Raw genomic sequence first — 17,940 nt, forward strand, 5'->3', positions numbered from 1 at the left:
CAAGATAAACGTTTGTGTGGTTATTTAAATTCTGATATACAGTAAAAGCAACCGTTAGATCCAGAAAACAGAATCATTTCACTATTATGGAATGTTACCTAACGTCATGAGAGCAGCAATCAACAACCATCCCGCTTGTGTGCGCTGAAGGGACAGGCGGCTGTTCTGAGCAGCAGAACACAGCAAATCCTCTGCTAATGCCATGACAACCTGTGGAGAGAACAACGTAATAGGGGTCAGGTCACCAATCAGTAGGCAAGCGAAAGAAACGAATCACAACCTCTGGAGACCTGGCTCTTATGTATAGTGAAGTATGAAGGACATGATAGGACAGCACACAGGAGAGACTGTAAGCCAGTTTTCAAGGTGAAATACTACAAGGTGAAACTGTACACAGGCAGGCACAGTGACAGGACCGCAGGCTATTCAGAATGCAGCTGTCTAGACTTCTCACTCACTTCGCTTTAAGCAGTTAACCTCTTTGGTCAGTACTCATCAGAAAGGTTCATCATAGACATTTCCCTTTATAAGATTCTATACACTTGATACCTTAAAGGCTCATATAATGGCCCCCCAAAGCCGTGGATGAGATTCCATACACTGTTACATTTTAAAAGTCTCTAAAATGGATGGTGTGAACAGCAGAGAAATAAACAGGTATTCAAATGTGTGCATCCTGTATGTTTAAAGAGTACCGAGTCTGAGAAAGAATCTGCTACCACTTGGCCCTGGACAGATGGCAAGCTTAGGAGAGAGATGCATCTACAGTCCCTCAAGGACAGTCCCTACAGGCTAAGCACAGCCTTCACAGGGACAGACGACACCTAGAAAAGGGAAGGCCAGAACAACCATTTCAGTCAAACCGGACAAGCGGCATTTTCTCAGAAGAAACTTCACATGAGGTCAGAATTAATGAGATTTGAGGACAAACTTACTAATGCACACAACAATGATAACATGCTAGCTCTGACTGTAACTAAAAAGAGGGCCTGGAGAGATGGAGCGGCAGCTAAGAGCACCTACTGCTCTCGCAGAGTACCCATGTTCAGTTCCCAGCACTCACATGGTGGTTCACAATCATCTATAACTCCAGTTTCATAGGATCCACCATTGTCCTCTGACCTCGGTGGGCACCAGGCATGAATGCGGTGCACAGACACACACAGGCAGAACACTCACACAAATAGGATGAAAGGTACTTCTCCACGTTGTCACCTAGTTTACTATAATGACACACCAATAATGCTAAAGATACGTTTGGAATTTCTGAAATTTTTATAGAGGATATGTTATAAAAATCAGTAATAAAGTTATGTATGTAACTCCTTAATAAGAAGGCTGATTCCTTTTTTTTTTCCCCCTTTTTCTTTTTTGTTTTTGCTTTTTCCAGACAAGGTCTCTTTGTGTAGCTTTGGCTGTCCTGGAACTCACTCTAGCCTAGGCTGGCCTCAAACTCACAGAGATCCGCCTACCTCGGCCTCCCGAGTGCTGGGATTAAAGGCGTGTATGACCACGGCCTGGAGAACTCTGATTTCTTTTTCAGGGAGGGGGAAAGACACTTAAAGTCTCAGTTTCATCATTAAGATATTCCCTATTACTGGTTAATTACTGCTTTTAATAGAAAGAATAAGGCTGTAAGTATTTATTTTGAAGAAATAAAATTACAAGTTCATAGTGATAATTTCAATTTAACATATGGGCTTTTATTTAACTTTCTTTTTTTTAAAAAATTATTTATTTATATATATTTAATGTATGAGTGCTGTCTGCATGTATACCTGCATGCCAGAAGAGGGTACCAGATCCTATTCTAGATTGTGAGCCACCATGTGGTAGCTGGGAATTGAACTCAGGACCTCTGGAAGAGCAGCCAGTGTTCTTAACCACTGAGCCATCTCTCCAGCCCCTTATTTAACTTTCTTGATTCTATAACTATAGCTCTCTTTTTTCTTATATGGAAAATCTCAGCTCCTAAAAATATTAATTATCTACTTTATACAACCATATGTAAACTAATTCAGAAGTAAAAACACCAATATTGACAATAACTAAGTTTATTGAATGGCATAAACTTTTCTTTCTTAAATCTATTTGTCCTTTTTGGAGACAGGGTTCCACTAAATAAGTCCAGGCTACTCGCCAACTCCTGATCCTTACAGGTGAGCACAGCCAGGATTGTAGTGGTATTTTAAAGGGCAAGAGACATATACACTATTGAGAAACCAGAGTGTTCAGTGGGATTTTAAATAGATTACATGGCGAGGCTAGATACACTGCAAATTCTGTTATTACACAGAGATCCTTCTAATAAAAGCATGGGAAGTGTCCCTTTCCTGACCCCGGTGGGGTCAAAGTCAGGACCTGTGCACACTATACTCATCTGTGAGTTATGCATTCTCGGTCAGAAGTACTCCTTGAGAAAAGGGAGGACAACCATCACTTTCCAGAGAGACTAAGTTGCTAGTGTTCAACATGAGGAATAATCAGGCAACTGCTTAAGACAGCCGTCCCACATGACCTTAACTGGGGGAACACACCAACAGCAACCCACTTTCAGGGAAATCTGAACACATCTCTCCAGAGAGAATAAAATCATTACCTTGCCCTTTCCATGAGGAATTCCTAAAGGACAGTGCGTCACTGCACCTAGCAAAGCCGCCACAGCAAAACTAAAGCCAGTCACTGCTTCTGGTGAAGACTTCAGTACTGCAATCCGTTCTAGGCACCGGTCTAAGAGAGGCGTCAGCTGGGAAGGCAAGGCCACAGCAATGCAGCGCAAACACCACGCTGCTGCCAGTCGGACAGAAAGGCTAGGGTGCAGGGCCACCGCAATGACACTGTCCAGAAGGCCTGCAAGGGAGCAAAGCAATCACTTATAAACAGACAGAACTCAAGCTGCACGACAGTCAAAAGAATGACAGCCACCTCTATACAAAATATACCACTTCTATGAAAGCCAAATTATAATGAAGAAGGTGAGACAGTTAAACAATTTGTTTGTTTTTTGTTTGTTTGTTTTTTGAGACAGGGGTTCTTTGTGTAATAGCCCTGGCTGTCCTGGAACTCACTTTGCAGAACAGATTGGCCTTGAACTCAGAGATCTGCCTGCTTCTGCCTCCTGAGTGCTGGGGTTAAAGGCATGCACCACCACTGGCCTGTTTTTATTTTTTTAATGTAGAGGTCACTACTAGCATTAGCTCATTAAAATGGGCTTATGCTAAATCAATACACAAAAGAAAGCTTTTATTTCTTGGTGTTTCTCACATTTTACCTTGAGATCATTAATTCAATATTGTACCAGGAACTAAAATTACCAATACATAACAAAACCACCTTTAACCCCCTCTTAAAGAAAGATGACTTTTATTACTCTAACTATGCGTATGTTCATGTGAGTGGGTACCTGCAGAGGACAGAGGCACTGGATGCCCGGAGCTGGAGTTACGGGCAGTTGTAAGCTGCTTGACATGGGTGCTGGGTTGGAACTCAGGGTTATGTTCTGAACCTCTAAGCCATCTTTACAGCTTACTTGCTCCTCTAAAAACATCTCTTTAGCACATTACAGACACAGTAAAATACTTCTTATTTACTGCGTGGCCCTTATCTGAGAGCAAATTCTTTATTTTTTTTATTTTTTAATTTTATTTGATGTGTATGGGTGTTTTGCCTGAATATATGTCTGTGCACAAACATGCTCAGGACCCAGAGGCCAGAGAAGATACTCTAGAACTGGAGTCCCACATGGTTGTAAGCCACCATATGGGTGCTGGGAATTGAACCCAGGTCCTCTGGAAGAGCAGTCAGTGCTCTTAACTGCTGAGCCATCTCTCCAGCCCTGAGCACAAATTCTAAAATCAAGATTTCACCAGGACCTCAGTGGTCTAACCCACTAACTCACTAACATGATAGAGTACAGTGAACAGCAAAAAAGTTTCTCTTTATTATGATTCAAGGCAGACCTTCTTTGAAACATGGAAGTTCCTGCCAACTGCTATAGACATTTAAAGAGCCTAAAACACAAATATTATGTAAATACAAAGGTACACAGTTAGCAGGAATCATGACAAAGAACGAAGCCACAGAAAGGACTATAAATAAGACACCAGCTACTAAAGACCACTAAAGACCACGTTTCATTGACACGAAACGTCTTAAGTACGTAAACTAACAGAACTGGGAAGTAGATGAGTAGTCATCGGGCTGGGAAGGGCAAGTAGGCACGGCCACTGACAGATAAACTCTTTCGTGGTGATTAAAACATTCTGCAGTTAAGCGGGGTGGTGAAATCTCAAAACCATTGAGTTGTGTGATTTAAAGGCGTGAACTTCCTGCTATCTGAGGACGTCACACTGTTGACAAATTATTCTAAAAGGTGGAAAATTGTCTTCAGAACGAAATAAAGGCTACTTATTAAATAAAGATCTCCGAGGCAATGATTACAGATACCCTACAGACAGTGAGGTTTCCACTGCAGGGGAGAGGTCCAGGCTTACTTCTAAGTTTTTCCACTACAATAAACGTCTTCAGAAAGAGGAATGAGGAGAGTTAGGAAACAACTTTCTCAGCTTTTTGTAAAGAGAGAATCTCACTAGGTAGCCTTTGCTTTCTGAGTGCTGAGATTAAAGGTGTGCACCTCATCACACCTCGCCAGAGAACAATCTTTAATTATAAAAGGGAAGAAAGGCAAACCAACCACCAAATCCCCAAATCCAGAAAACCATCCAGACATCCATCCATCCATGCATCCATGCATCCATCCATCCATCCATCTTTTTAAGATTTATTTCGTGTGTGTTATGTGTGAGGGTACGTGCAGGTGCCCGTGGAGGCCGGAAGAGGGCATCAGATCTCAGAGCTGGAGTTAACCGGTGGTTGTAAGCCACCAGATACGGTTGCTCTAGCTTACTCATATGAAGGGGATTCCCTCCTCAAGTACAAGGGAAATAGAGTATTGAGACAGCCACAAACAACAGGTCTACCTGTACTGGAATCCTGTAGCAAAGGTGCGGCTGTAGTGCCAAGACCGTGTATGAGATTTCCAAGTTCCTGTAATGCACAAACTAGTGTGTGTTGGCTGGCTGCTACATCCGTGGAACTGAGGCGGGTTTCCAAATTACCATCACTCAATACAGCATCTGGAGAAACACAGGAATTACTGATGCATCACTTTTATAAACATGTATCATAGGAAGTCAGTGTTAGGAGCAGAAAAACGTAAGGGCCAAGGTGAATACAGTACATCCACTTGATCAATAGGAAACCCTTGGGTGGTAAGTGGAATGTTTAAATTCAAAATTGCATAGAGAATGAACTGACCTTGAACTAAGATAATACCTTGAAAAATATTTTTAGATCATTAATTTTATTATCATATGCATATGAACATTTTGCCTGTATGCATGTATGTGCAACACACATGTGCTTGGTGCCTGAGGTCAGATGAAGGTGTCAGATCCCTTGGAACTGGAGTAACAGACAGTTATGAGTCACCACGTGGGTGCTGGGAATTGAATCAAGGTCCTCTGTCGGAACAACAAGTACTCTTAACCACTGAGCCAACTCTCTAGCCCCTGAACTAAGATTCAATTCAAGCAACATGATCAGATCCCTTGTTACTCTGTCAGCTATGGACAATGAGAAAGAAAACTCTGGATTAACATTTCTCCATCTTTTAGCTAAGACCAAGTGAAAGAATACTCAGAGTGATTAGAGTGGACAATATATAACCTGAAATCGCCTGTTTAAAAACAGCAATCGTAACTTGTATAGGAACCATAACATGAATTCTGAGCAACTGTCATGACCAGCTTTAAGATTTTTGTTAGGGGTCTGGAGAGGTGATTGGTTCAATGGTTAAAAGCATTAGCCCCTCTTCCAGAGGACTTGGTTCCCAGCACCCAAGTTGGGTGGCTCACAACAATCAGGGGATCTGATGCCCCCTTCTGGCCTCCTTGGGCACTCAACATGCATGTGTGTAGACAGCACACATGAACATGGCCATATATACACATGAATAAATAATAAACTTAAAAAAGTATTTTTGTTCTATAGTAATACAGCAGGATCGCTTTTTCAAAGGGGTGGTTCTGACACTGGTAAGCCAGACTCTTTCAGTAGATCCATACCCATAACTTTCTTCAGCTTCCAGATGGTCTGGCAAATATCCTTTGCAGCAGCAATCTGAGCCTTTTCTCCGAGAAGGCCTCCTATAGTGGCTCGGAGGATAAATGAAACACACCGGCGACAGCAGACAGCATCAATCTGGGTTTGAGTGGCTTTAGAATTCAACTGTGATACAAGGCTTAGGGCATGAGAAAGAAAGATAGCAAAATTCTTCTCTAGCCAAGCTCCTCCTAATGTTGAAACAAATACCACGTAAGCCTAAAAAGAAAGCAATTTCATCTTCAAAATTCATCATTTCAGGGGCAAATCAATTTTATTTTTGTTCACAAAACCATGCAGAATTTCCCCTACACACTGTATCCCTTTCTGACTTAGTCTGGGTACATGTTATTGCAGCGGTAGTTCTTGTTTGTTTGTGGCAAGACTGAAGCTACAGCCTGTCGATGCAGACTCCACCCAGGCTGCTCCTCTGTTCTACTTTGGTCAGGCTCTGCTGAATGTTCAGCAGAGAGACACTGCCAGCTATGCTGTAAAATGTGTCCCTGGCTTCCGGGAACAAAGGCCTGAAGCCATTCGACCTTCTGAACAAGCAAGCCGAATTCAGATACACGAGCACAAAATCTATTAGCTACCCTCCAATACTGTAACCCCAAAGATTGTTCTAGACACTAAGGAGTTTGCAGTCATCTTGTTGTTCTTTATCCCCACGAATGCTAATGGTTTCTTACTGCAGATGCAAAGACAGCAGTCTTCTCAAGCAATACGGACAAGGAAACAGTATACAGTCACATTGGGAATCTCTCACACACACATTCACGAACTAGTCATACAGCACAATCCATCAGGAAGCAGGTGGGTTTTTCGTTTATTTTAAATTGTTCATTTAAAATCTTCAGCATGCACCGACTTCCTTTTTGGCTGGACTTAGTAAATGTTAGGGTCCACCCCGGATCTTGTACATGGGAGGCATGCTCTGCTGGGTGAGCGTCACCTCCAGCCCAGCACCAATGTCCCTAACGCACTGCCTGTGCTGACTCCTAACACTTAGGAAAAAGACGGCTTAGGAGGAGCATGCAGTGGCCTTACATTGTTTGACTCTAAGAAACCTTTCCAAGAATTTTGCTTTAAAATTTGTGTTTAGGACGGAAAATTACACGGCAAAAATATAGACTGCATGCCATAATCTTTTGTAGGAGTTAAAATCTTATAAGATGTTATATGACACATTAAATAATAAGTACTAATATTTAAATTGTACTGCATGAGCGTACATAAACACAGTGGAAGAGATGTTAAGCCACAGACATACAACAGCACCAGGAAAGGAAAAACTGATTATGATTTAAAGGAAATCAGTAAAACCCCTTACTAAAAATTAAAACCACATTTGGGTTACAAGAGTCTCTCAACGTGTAACCTTGTTTTCAAAAAATATTTTAGCTTCACCATATCTATCTGTAAACAGGAGCACAACTAGCAACCTTGCACTGTGGAGTCAGACACTAAAACTTTCACTACAGGCCAGTGGGATTTGCCCGAAGGTCACCGATTTGTGATTCCGACCTGAGTAACTCCAACCCGAACATCCCTGCTGACTGAACTGCTTCCTTTCAGCATATCTCCACTGGCTCGAAGGAATCCTGAACTCCCACGCAGAAAGCCCGTTCCCAGCAATTCCAGAACTTCCTCCAGAGAGACTCTGCGAGCACTTTGCCTCGAGGCTGCCATGACAAAGAACAAAACAGCAATTCATAGTTTGCAGACCACATTTTAGTGCTGGAGACCCATCCAGGGATCTAGGCATGCTAAGCACATGCTCTGCTGCTGAGCTACACCTCCAGACACATTTATACGTGGTCTCCATTTGCCAAAAGCAAGCATACTGACAGAAAAAGTAAAAATCCAAATGCAGTGGAAAACCACAGGAGATTCTATTACTAGACAAAAGAAGTCACGTGATGATTTAATGGTCCATCAGAATGAGCCCCGGAAGGGCTGGAGATGTACCATGCAGTACAATGCTTGCCTAGAACATACAGAGCTGTAGGTTCAATCCTTAGCCCCCAGGAAAAAGAGTCGGAAGTGCCCTTGCACAGACATCTTCAAGTCCACTCCACTTCATGACCCTGCTCCCCTGCTTTCTTTCCTCAAAGAAACGAAAAGGCAAACATACTCTCAAAATAAGAGAAAACATAAAACAAAATGCGCCATCACAAACAGAAATGCAACAGTGCTTTGAAGATCTGAAACACTAAAGAGGGGCCAGAGAGATGGCACACAGTGCTGTAGGAGAGAACCCGAGTGGTTCCCAACATGCACTTCAGGTGGCTGGAACTTCAGCTCCAAGAGATCCAAAGTCTCCGCAAGAACTGCACTCATAGGCACAAACTCCCACACATATACAACACACGGTTAAAAAAAATTAAAAAATCTTAAAAAAACAGAAATACTGAAGAAATTAAAACACGAAGTTTTCCAAATGTTCTATAACTTTTAATGAAATTTACATAAAGTAACCATCATGTTTTCCTGTTAAAATTTCTCAACTGGCAAGTATAACTTTTATTATTCTGTCAGTCTCTTAAATAAAATCTTAGTATCATTACAACTACTAAAATTGGCTCTTAGGCTTTAACTGTTAAAAGGCCAGTTAGGGCAGGAGATCAAGATTGTCTTTTGTCTGATATTTCTGAATTTCTCATCATGAACATCTTGAAAATAAAACCTTAAAGAAAGACTCACTTTTCTCTTACCATCTGAAAACCAGTGGTAAAAAGCTCAGCTCCCATGAATTCAAGTTATACAGTAGCAGAGAAATTAACTTCCATTAAAATCTACTTGAGAGTCTAAAGAAGAGGAAACTACCTGGAAAATGAGAATCTGCTGGATCCCGGAGAAACATTAGTGAACAGTGCAAACCTCTTCCCGTGTCCACATCCCAGGAAGGTGAACAGTGAACACGGGGACACAATCAGCAGTGCACTGGACAGTGACTGGCACAGAGTAGAGACCAGGTGGGGACACTGTGCATGATGCAGGGGGTTTCAGAGACTCACTGGAAGGGCGATGGGAACAAGGTCAGAGTGCAGGGACCAGGCATGTGTGCGTCTGGAAACAGTGTCTAGGCCTTTTCTTTCAAAAAGGCTTCAAAGAGCAATGCTGAGTGCCCCTGAGTTGGAGCAGAGCAGTGTGGATGCAGCCATGACAGTCAGCTGATAGACAGGCTAGGGGAGAAGACGGAGAGAGCACGGCATGGAAAGAGAGAGAGAGAGAATACAACGACCTTGTAGGTCATCACAGTAAAGGTGAGAGCCAAAGGGACCGCCAGGAGAAGGGGACGTAAAATCTGTTCTTCTGGTACTCTGGCGACAACAGAGTAGAGGGGTACAGTCGAGACGGAGCCACTACAAGTGACTGGAAAGTCAAGCTAAGGGACCAAGGGGAGTCAGGGAAGGGGAGTGTGGGTCTCAGAAGATTACATCTGGGATGTTCTGATTTTTAAAATCTCTCAAATTACAAAAATCAAAAAGAAAGAAAGAAAGGAAAGCTGCAGGAGGGTACAGTCAACTCCCAAACACTTTGTACCTGGGCTCCTCATAATTCATTCTTTCTCATTTTGAAGACTAGATTTTGGCCAGTTGTTTCATAGACTGGCTCTGATTTCAATGAGTCTGGTATTTTCTCAGAATTCTGGCAGAGAACCTCCTAACTGACACAGTTCCTCTCTCCGTAGTTCAGCTTTGAACATCTGAGTAAGGCTAGCCTTCTCTACATATCTGCCATGAGATTACTTGAAAGTACTAGACAACTTCTACCCACAATCCACCGGGAACTCCTGTGTAGACTGTTACTACAACTGCACAAAGGTCCTTTCCATCCTCCTTCTTCTGTATCGGCCAGCTGCCATGCCACCATGTGAAAGCAGCTCTTCCCTTCTCCCAACCTCCCTAGACTCAGCATGGACACACAGATCCCTTTACTCAGCAGGTTATAAAGATTTCTGTCATTTTGATAATAACCCTGCCCCGGATCTGACCAGGAGGCATCTCTCTGCAATACAGAGGCTCCCTGATTTTGGCACAAGATGCTCAAGGCTCATCTTGAACTTTCTATTCTCCAACCCAGAACTGAGCATGCTCCAGACCCTCAACTGGATATACTTATAGCTCAGCTGGACAGATGCTAAGTGCCAGAGGAGTCACAGGAGACCTATGAATAAGTACCCAGAAGGAAGGCTCCGCTCTGGGGATGTAGTGCTTGGCTAGCACTGGGTTTTATCCCTAAGTGTGTATAAACTGAATATGGTGGGGCAAACCTACAAATCCCAAGGAAAAAAAATTAAAACTAGAAGCACTGTAATGATACAGCCATCCCGTTTGTGAATATTTACTTAAGAGAACTGAAACCAGGTTTCCAAGGTATGATGGCTAATCTTGATTGTCAACTGGCCTACAACTGGAATGAACTAAAACCCAAGCAGCTGGGCACACTTGTGATGTGGAATATTTCTTTACATTGTGTGAATATATGTCACTATGATTGGTTTAATAAATAAGCTGATTGGCCAATAGCTAAACAGAATAAGGTTAGGCGACAAAGCCAAACTGAGAATGCTGGGGGGAAGAATGGGGGAGCCCAGAGTCATCAGAGGAAGCAAGATGGGCATGCTGTACTGAGAAAAGGTATCAAGCCATGTGGCAAAGCGTAGATAAGAAATGTGGGTCAATTTAAATGAAAGAGTTAGCTAATAACAAGCCTGAGCTATTGGCCGAGCATTTGTAATTAATATAAGCCTCAGTGTGTTTATTTGGGAGCAGCTGGCAGGACAGGAAAACTCTGGCTACATTGTTAGAATTTTTCTTGTTTGGATTTTTTGAGGTAGAAGACTCACCCTAAATCTGGGCCACATCTTTGGTGGAAGCCCACATAAAAAGACACTGAAGAAGGAAATTGTTGCTTTCTGTCTGTCTGTCTGTCTGTCCTCATTCTTACTGACAAGATCATCTATTCTGTTGCTGAGCCATTTCCCTCACTGCTGTTAGAACCTTCAGGACTCTATCACGGACTAAAATCTGGCAGCTCTCTAGGACCTTCCATGGGACTATAACGCCAGATTAGGACTGCTGAGACAGCCAGTCTTGTGGACCAAACAGCTACCAGGGCCTTGGCATTTCTGTCAGGAGACAGTCATTGTTGAACTACTTGGACCACAGCCTGTAAGCCACTCTAATATATATGTTTACTCTATCACGTCTATTCCTTTAGAGAACCTGACAGACACACAGAGAAGTTAGTACTCTCGTATTTACTGCAATACTATTCTCAATAGCTAAGATACATGTGGGAACAATCTAAATGACCATCAACAGGTAAATCAGACATAGCATATGCACACAACAGAATAATACTGATTCTTTCAAAAAAGGAATTATGGAATGTAAGATAAAACATGGATAGATTTCAAGAACATCATGTAAGAAGTGAGCTAGGCTGTGGAAGCTACTGAGTTGGTAAAGTGCTTTCTTCAAGGGCACACAGCCCTGGGTTTGATCCCCAGCACAGCATGGAACTGGCATGCTGGCACACGCCTGTGATTCCAACACTCGGAGGTGATGGAAGAGAATCAGGTGTTCAAGATGATTCTCAACTGCATCACAAGTTCAAGGCTGGCCTGGGATACTCTCAATAAAACAAAATAAAAAACATAACACTACTATGACTTGTAGATCACCTTGTAGCTACACAACAAGGTAGAATTTAAAGACACAAAATGAGTCTCAAACAAAAGAGTAGGAGAAAGTTTCACTGAGAGTACAGCTGATTCTTCCTTTGTGTAGTCTTATTTCATTGCTTCTACAAGCGGCACAGGTTAAATACTGTGCACTTTTACTATGAAATTCTACATTGTGCTTTTCAGTCCATCTGTGTACTACTGCAAAGACAATCTGTGGAGGTATGTAATGACATTTTTAAGAGAGTTTGAATAAACATAGGTTCTAATCTCAATTTCTTAGGTGACTAAGTTTTTTTTTTACCTTTTAAATGCAATTCTCTTTTTCCTGGTTTGGGGTGTGTGTGTGTGTGTTCTTCTCAGTATAGGCCGCTTGACCCCCTCCAAATAAGAGCATCTGAGTGAATCACAAGACTATGAAGTTTCCTGTCATAACTTTAGGTTATGGGTCTGTGGGTCTCACTTGGAGAAGGAGAAGGTTGGACCTTGTTCCTCCGGGATCCTAACATGCTGTCACTTCCGTCCTCTCTCACCCCTAGTCGAGGAGCAATGTTTTAGAGGAACAGTAGATTCTTCCTCTAGATAGCAATGCATCACTTCTATAGTAATGTTTTTCAAATAATGTACACGTAAGTTATATGAAACAACTGATGAAGTAAGAATTTAGATGGGCTTTAGGATTCTGCACATCTTAAAATCGCTCAGGCTATGCCTTCTGGTCTGAGGGTATCTGAGCCAAGATCAAGAGAAGTTATGTTTTCATTTGTGTGAGCTTTTTATCTTTGAGGATACAAGGACAAAGTTTTCAGTTATCCATCAGTGCTTTACACATACTGAATATGGAATCTTTGTTTTTAAAAATGGCCCTTCCTCGCTTACTGCTTAGAGACTATAAAGAGGGAATGAAACTAACAAAACTGTCCAAAAAGAATAAATTCCACACATCTGTTTGAAATTATCCATATCAGCTATGCCCTTATACCAACCTAGAAAATAACAAATGAAATGTAATAAAATATAGCCTTAAAATAATTTTCAAAATTTGGTCTTATGTCTCATTGAAATACCACAATTACATCAATATTCTTTTTTTGTTTTATTTTGTTTCTTTTGAGATAGGGTTTCTCTATGTAGTCCTGACTGTCCTGTAACTTGATTCATAGACCAAGCTGACCTCGAAATCAGAGATCTGCCTGCCTCTGCTTCCCGAGTGCTGGGGTTAATGGTGTGGTTCCACCACACCCAGCCAAAATTCATTTTTTAAAAAGACAATAACTGAATAAAGCACACTACACTTCAAGAATTGTTTGGATTTTTATCCTCTAATTTTTTTACTGAATCATTTGAGAATGACATTTTAGGACCTACAGCAATGTTTGTGAACGGCAACTGACTCATATTCTGCTTTTCAAATATTAAGAATGGGTAGCTGTAATGCTACATGTATTTATCAACAGAGGAGAGTTAAAGAAGACGCTCTGAAAATAATTAAATAACTTTACCTGCTCCTGGATGCTTAGCAATTACAGCTTTAGCCAACACTGTGCCCAGTAGCTTTGAAACTGAAATCCTCACATCATAATTGGAACCTTCAAAGGACTTAAAACATAGTGTGGCCACACTGTCCAGGTCTGTGCTCCACATAAAGATGGCCTCATTCTGGAGTTCAAGAAGACACTATGCAAATGTACACACAAGATAATGAAAAAACACAATATAAATGTCAGGTGCATATCTAAGTTGTAGAAATATAATGGTCTAACAAAACCACAATTTCACAGTATTTTATATGTATACAGGAACAACCAGGAACTATTAAAACCCATATACATAAGAACAAGAAAAGTGAGAGGACAAGCCCCTTCTACTTCCCAGAGCACATTAAAACAACACCTTTAGAGACAACCTGTTAAATATGACAACTGTGGTAATAAATCCAGCAATAACAAGTGACTTCACTGTACTGCCCAGTCAACTGTGTCAAGGATAACTTTTTAAAAATGAAACTAGGGGCTGGAGAGATGGCTCAGAGGTTAAGAGCACTGACTGCTCTTCCAGAGGTCCTGAGTTCAATTCCCAGCAACCACATGGTGGCTCACAACCATCTGTAATGAGATCTGGTGCCCTCTTCTGGCCTGCAGGGATATCTGCAGACAGAACACTGTATACATAATAAATAAATAAATTAAAAAAAAATGAAACTAATCTGGAACAATAATAACTCTAACATACACATTTAGTTCACACATGTACAGAGGGAACACACGGCAAACAGAATGCATCTGGAAGTGTGGAAACTTGCCCTTCCTATCCTGGCAATGCATACGATACAGCTATGAACCTTGGGAAACTCATCTAACTCTCTGGCCTGTGGTTGCACACACGTCAGCACCAGACCCCATGAGCTAATTTCCAAGGCCACAGCTCTGACATCAGGTGGCTGAGCCTAATGCGCTCAGAGGGGACTCACTCTCTTCGTACATGGCTTAGGCAAGTGGCAGTTAGATATTTACCTTGGCAGCAGCACAGCGGACAGCCATGGATCTGTCTGTTAAGCAGGACCGAGCAGCTTTGTAAACATCCCTATGGCAAGGTGCAGCAGCAGCACCCAGTCCAGTCAGCATACTCTGCAGACTCAGCATGATCTCATAGCGGCCTTGAGACTGCCAGAAAGAAAAGAACAATGTAAAGAACAGTGGAAAGTCCACAGAGAGGGCAGCATTACACACTGAGCTTACTTCAGATGGAAGAAAATTCAGGTTTCTTTATGTACTGACTAACTTATTCTGACATTAAGAAACATTGACCATCAGTGGTGGCACATGCCTTTAATCCCAGCATTCAGGAGGCAGAGGCAGGCAGATCTCTGTGAGTTCAAGGCCAGCCTGGTCTACAGAGCAAGTTCCAGGACAGCCAGAGTTACACAGAGAAACCCTGTCTCAAAAAAACAAACAAAAACAAAACAAAACAAATACTAACCATTTACTTTTCTATTTAAAAAGTACTATCTGTACATATTACATCTCACTATAACAGAATCCCAGTACTGTGAGGCTCAAACCTGACCCATAGCTGTACCTCAGTGAGAGCTCTTGTCTAGCATGCACCAGGCTCTGCATCCAATCTCATCATCAAAAAGGGGGAGGGGGGGCTGGAGAGATGGCTCATCGGTTAAGAGCACTGACTGCTCTAGCAGAGGACCCAGGATCAGTTTTCAGCACCAACATAGCAGTTCACAATCATCTGTAACTCCAGTTCCATGGGATCCAATCCCTCTTCTGGCCTCCAAGGAGCACCAGGCACGCATGTGGTACACATACATACATGTAGGCAAAACACTCATACACATAAAATAAAAATAAAAAACTCAGACACACACACACACACACACACACACACACACACACACACACACACACACCCTGCTGAGTCCTTTTCGCGCTTGCTCATATGAATGACTTCAGGGCTGACCACTTGTACTGGATAACAAACAGGGGCTCAGCACTGGTGAGTACTAATTCAAAACACAGAGGTTGTGTGCAGTTCTTTTTCTGGAGGTAGGGCTTGTTGAGAATTTCCCCTTCCATGGGCAAAACCAAATTTATTGATGCAGAAAGCCTTCCCAAACATCAACAATCTTTTGGAAAATACTGCTGAGAAGAATTCTGCACGACTGGTCCCTCACCAGTTCAGTAGTGCAGACTTCAGACCTTGAAGGTTTTTTACTCTAATACAAATCTTAAATTTAATGGGGTTTCTTTTTAATTTTCTTATGTTTTCTCTTGTAACATTTCAGAAATGCAAAGTTGGCCTATCTTTCTATAAATGACTTCAGAGCTATTTTCTAGACTGCTTCTCTAAAGAAAGAAAGAAGAACAACTGTTGTGATCTTTTAGCATTATTCCTAAATATTAGGAATTTAATATTTAGTCTAAATATTAAGACTTAAATTTTTTTATTAACATATTGGTTTAATTTAAAAACTGGTAAAACTATAGTTGTTGAGAGCTTACAGGATCTTGGAAGTTAAATTAAATCAGTCTTAAAAACAAAAGGTGCTCCAGGGAGTAATGTGCAGTATCAAGAGGAAAAAGCCAAGACTATACTGTTGGCCTGGCATTAAAAGGCCCTCTAGGTCCTCGTCCCCCACCCCCATGCCTTACCTCTAGCTACACACTGCTTATTCCTTTCCAATGAGAATAACTAATCTATTTTCCAACATTACACGCAGTCTAGATATATTTAATTTATAGATAAAGGTACACAGATACCTCTGCATGCTTGAAGAATGTAAACCTTTTACTAACTGCAGAAGACACAAACACGTAAGATGTGAGCATGGAATTCTTCAGTTGCACTTACCTCTGCACTCTTCATAGCTTTAAGAATATTCCCCACTGTATCAGTAAAGGCATTAGCCAGTATCCTACCCAACTTCTTGTACAAGGCACCCAAACACACCACAGCAGCACTGAAACAACATTGAAATCAGAAACGAAGTCACGACCAAGAAGGGGTGGTGGTATAAACATCTTAGTACTATGTAAACGTGACTATTAAAACTTCTGCCACTCTTGGTGGCCCTACTGTTAGGAAGTATCCTCAGATATTAAAATTTTAAAAATGATGCTGGTATATGTATGCCTGTGTCTGCATTTGTACATGTGAGAGCAGTGTGCACAAAAGCCACGGGGGAAATCAGATTTGCCCTGGAGCTAGAGTTACAGGAATCGTGAGCGGCCTGACCCTGGGGGATAGGAATCTAACTAAGGCCTTCCAAAGAGGAATCTCTCCACCTCCCTAAAATGCTTTTAACTGTGATAAAGTATCATTCACTTATATTTTTTGTCTTAGTTTACTAAGAACTTAATAAAAGAATAAACAAAATCTGAAGAACTGAAAACACATTCTTAAACACTCACCTACCAAAAACTTAGGAAGACGTTTTTAATCTCAAAGCTAGACTTATCCTGTCTTTTTTTTTTTTGTCTGAGACAGGGTTTCTCTGTGTAGTTTTGGTGCCTGTCCTGGATCTCACTCTATTGACCAAGCTGGCCTTGAACTCACAGAGATCCACCTGGCTCTGCCTCCCGAGTGCTGGGATTAAAGGGTCACCGCTGCCTAGTGACTTACTATGTCTTAATTAGTCTTTGCTATTGTTGTTGTTGTTATTAATTACAGTATCAGGAATTAAAGAAAAGGCCATGAGTGACATTCCATCTTACTCTTATTGTTACTTAATCCAGGGCCTTCTGAATGCTAGGCAAGTGTTCTACTACTGAGTTATAGATTCTTAAAATTTTTTAAAAATTATTTTATGTGTATGGGTGTTTTGCTTGCATGAGTGTATGTGTACCATATGTACTCTTGGTGTCTGTGGAGATGAAAAGAGGTCCCTGAATTCCCTGGAACTGGAGTTAGAGGTAGTTGTGAGCCAACAAATATGTGGATGCTGAGAATTGAAGCTGAGTCTTCTGTAAGAGCAACAAGGACCTTAACGGCTAAGCCATCTCTCCGGCTCCCCTAAAATATGCTTAAAAGGACTTTCTTGACAGGAAGATATTGTGAGTTTTTTTGTTTGGCTGGTTTGGTTTTTCAAGACAGGTTTCTCTGTGTAGCTCCAGCTGTCCTGGAACTTGGTCTGTAGACCAGGCTGGCCTCAAACTCATAGAACTGCCTGCCTCCGCCTCTGTCTCCCAAGTGCTGGGATTAAAGGTGTGTACCACCGTTGCCAAGATAAAAATTGTTTTTTCGGTTTTGTTTTGCTTTTGTTTTCATAGATTAGAAATCAAGCTGGGCACGGTAGCAAACGCCTTTATACCAGAACTCAGGAGACAGACACAGGCAGATCTCTGAGTTCAAGGCCAGGCAAATCTACATAAGGAATTCCAGGATAGCCAGGACTACTTAGAGAGACCCTGTCTCATAAAATAAAAGAAAAAAATAATAAAAGAAAAATCAAAACAAAATGAATTTATGCTCAATTTCAAAACGAGTGTAAAATAGGCTATTATTAGTATATCTATATACTTTAGAAAATCACACAAGGAAACAGTATTTTGTATTGTTGGGTTCCAATGTTTAAC

The 17,940-nt window shown here is 41.5% G+C and overlaps 1 protein-coding gene across 1 annotated transcript in view; it reads right to left on the reverse strand.

Moving 5' to 3' along the window:
- Heatr5a (HEAT repeat containing 5A) overlaps window positions 1–17,940 on the reverse strand; it is a 113,601-nt gene that overhangs the window by 79,266 nt on the left and 16,395 nt on the right. Inside the window, exons 4-11 of the mRNA XM_059279247.1 lie at window positions 16,217–16,325; window positions 14,368–14,517; window positions 13,357–13,531; window positions 7,687–7,844; window positions 6,126–6,381; window positions 4,980–5,135; window positions 2,600–2,850; window positions 99–210 (exon numbers count right to left, since the gene is read on the reverse strand). Coding sequence (XP_059135230.1) covers window positions 99–210; window positions 2,600–2,850; window positions 4,980–5,135; window positions 6,126–6,381; window positions 7,687–7,844; window positions 13,357–13,531; window positions 14,368–14,517; window positions 16,217–16,325 — 1,367 coding nt within the window. The remainder of the gene's footprint in view (window positions 1–98; window positions 211–2,599; window positions 2,851–4,979; window positions 5,136–6,125; window positions 6,382–7,686; window positions 7,845–13,356; window positions 13,532–14,367; window positions 14,518–16,216; window positions 16,326–17,940) is intronic.

Source organism: Peromyscus eremicus, chromosome 14, assembly GCF_949786415.1.
Source record: "Peromyscus eremicus chromosome 14, PerEre_H2_v1, whole genome shotgun sequence".
Lineage (NCBI taxonomy): Eukaryota > Metazoa > Chordata > Mammalia > Rodentia > Cricetidae > Peromyscus > Peromyscus eremicus.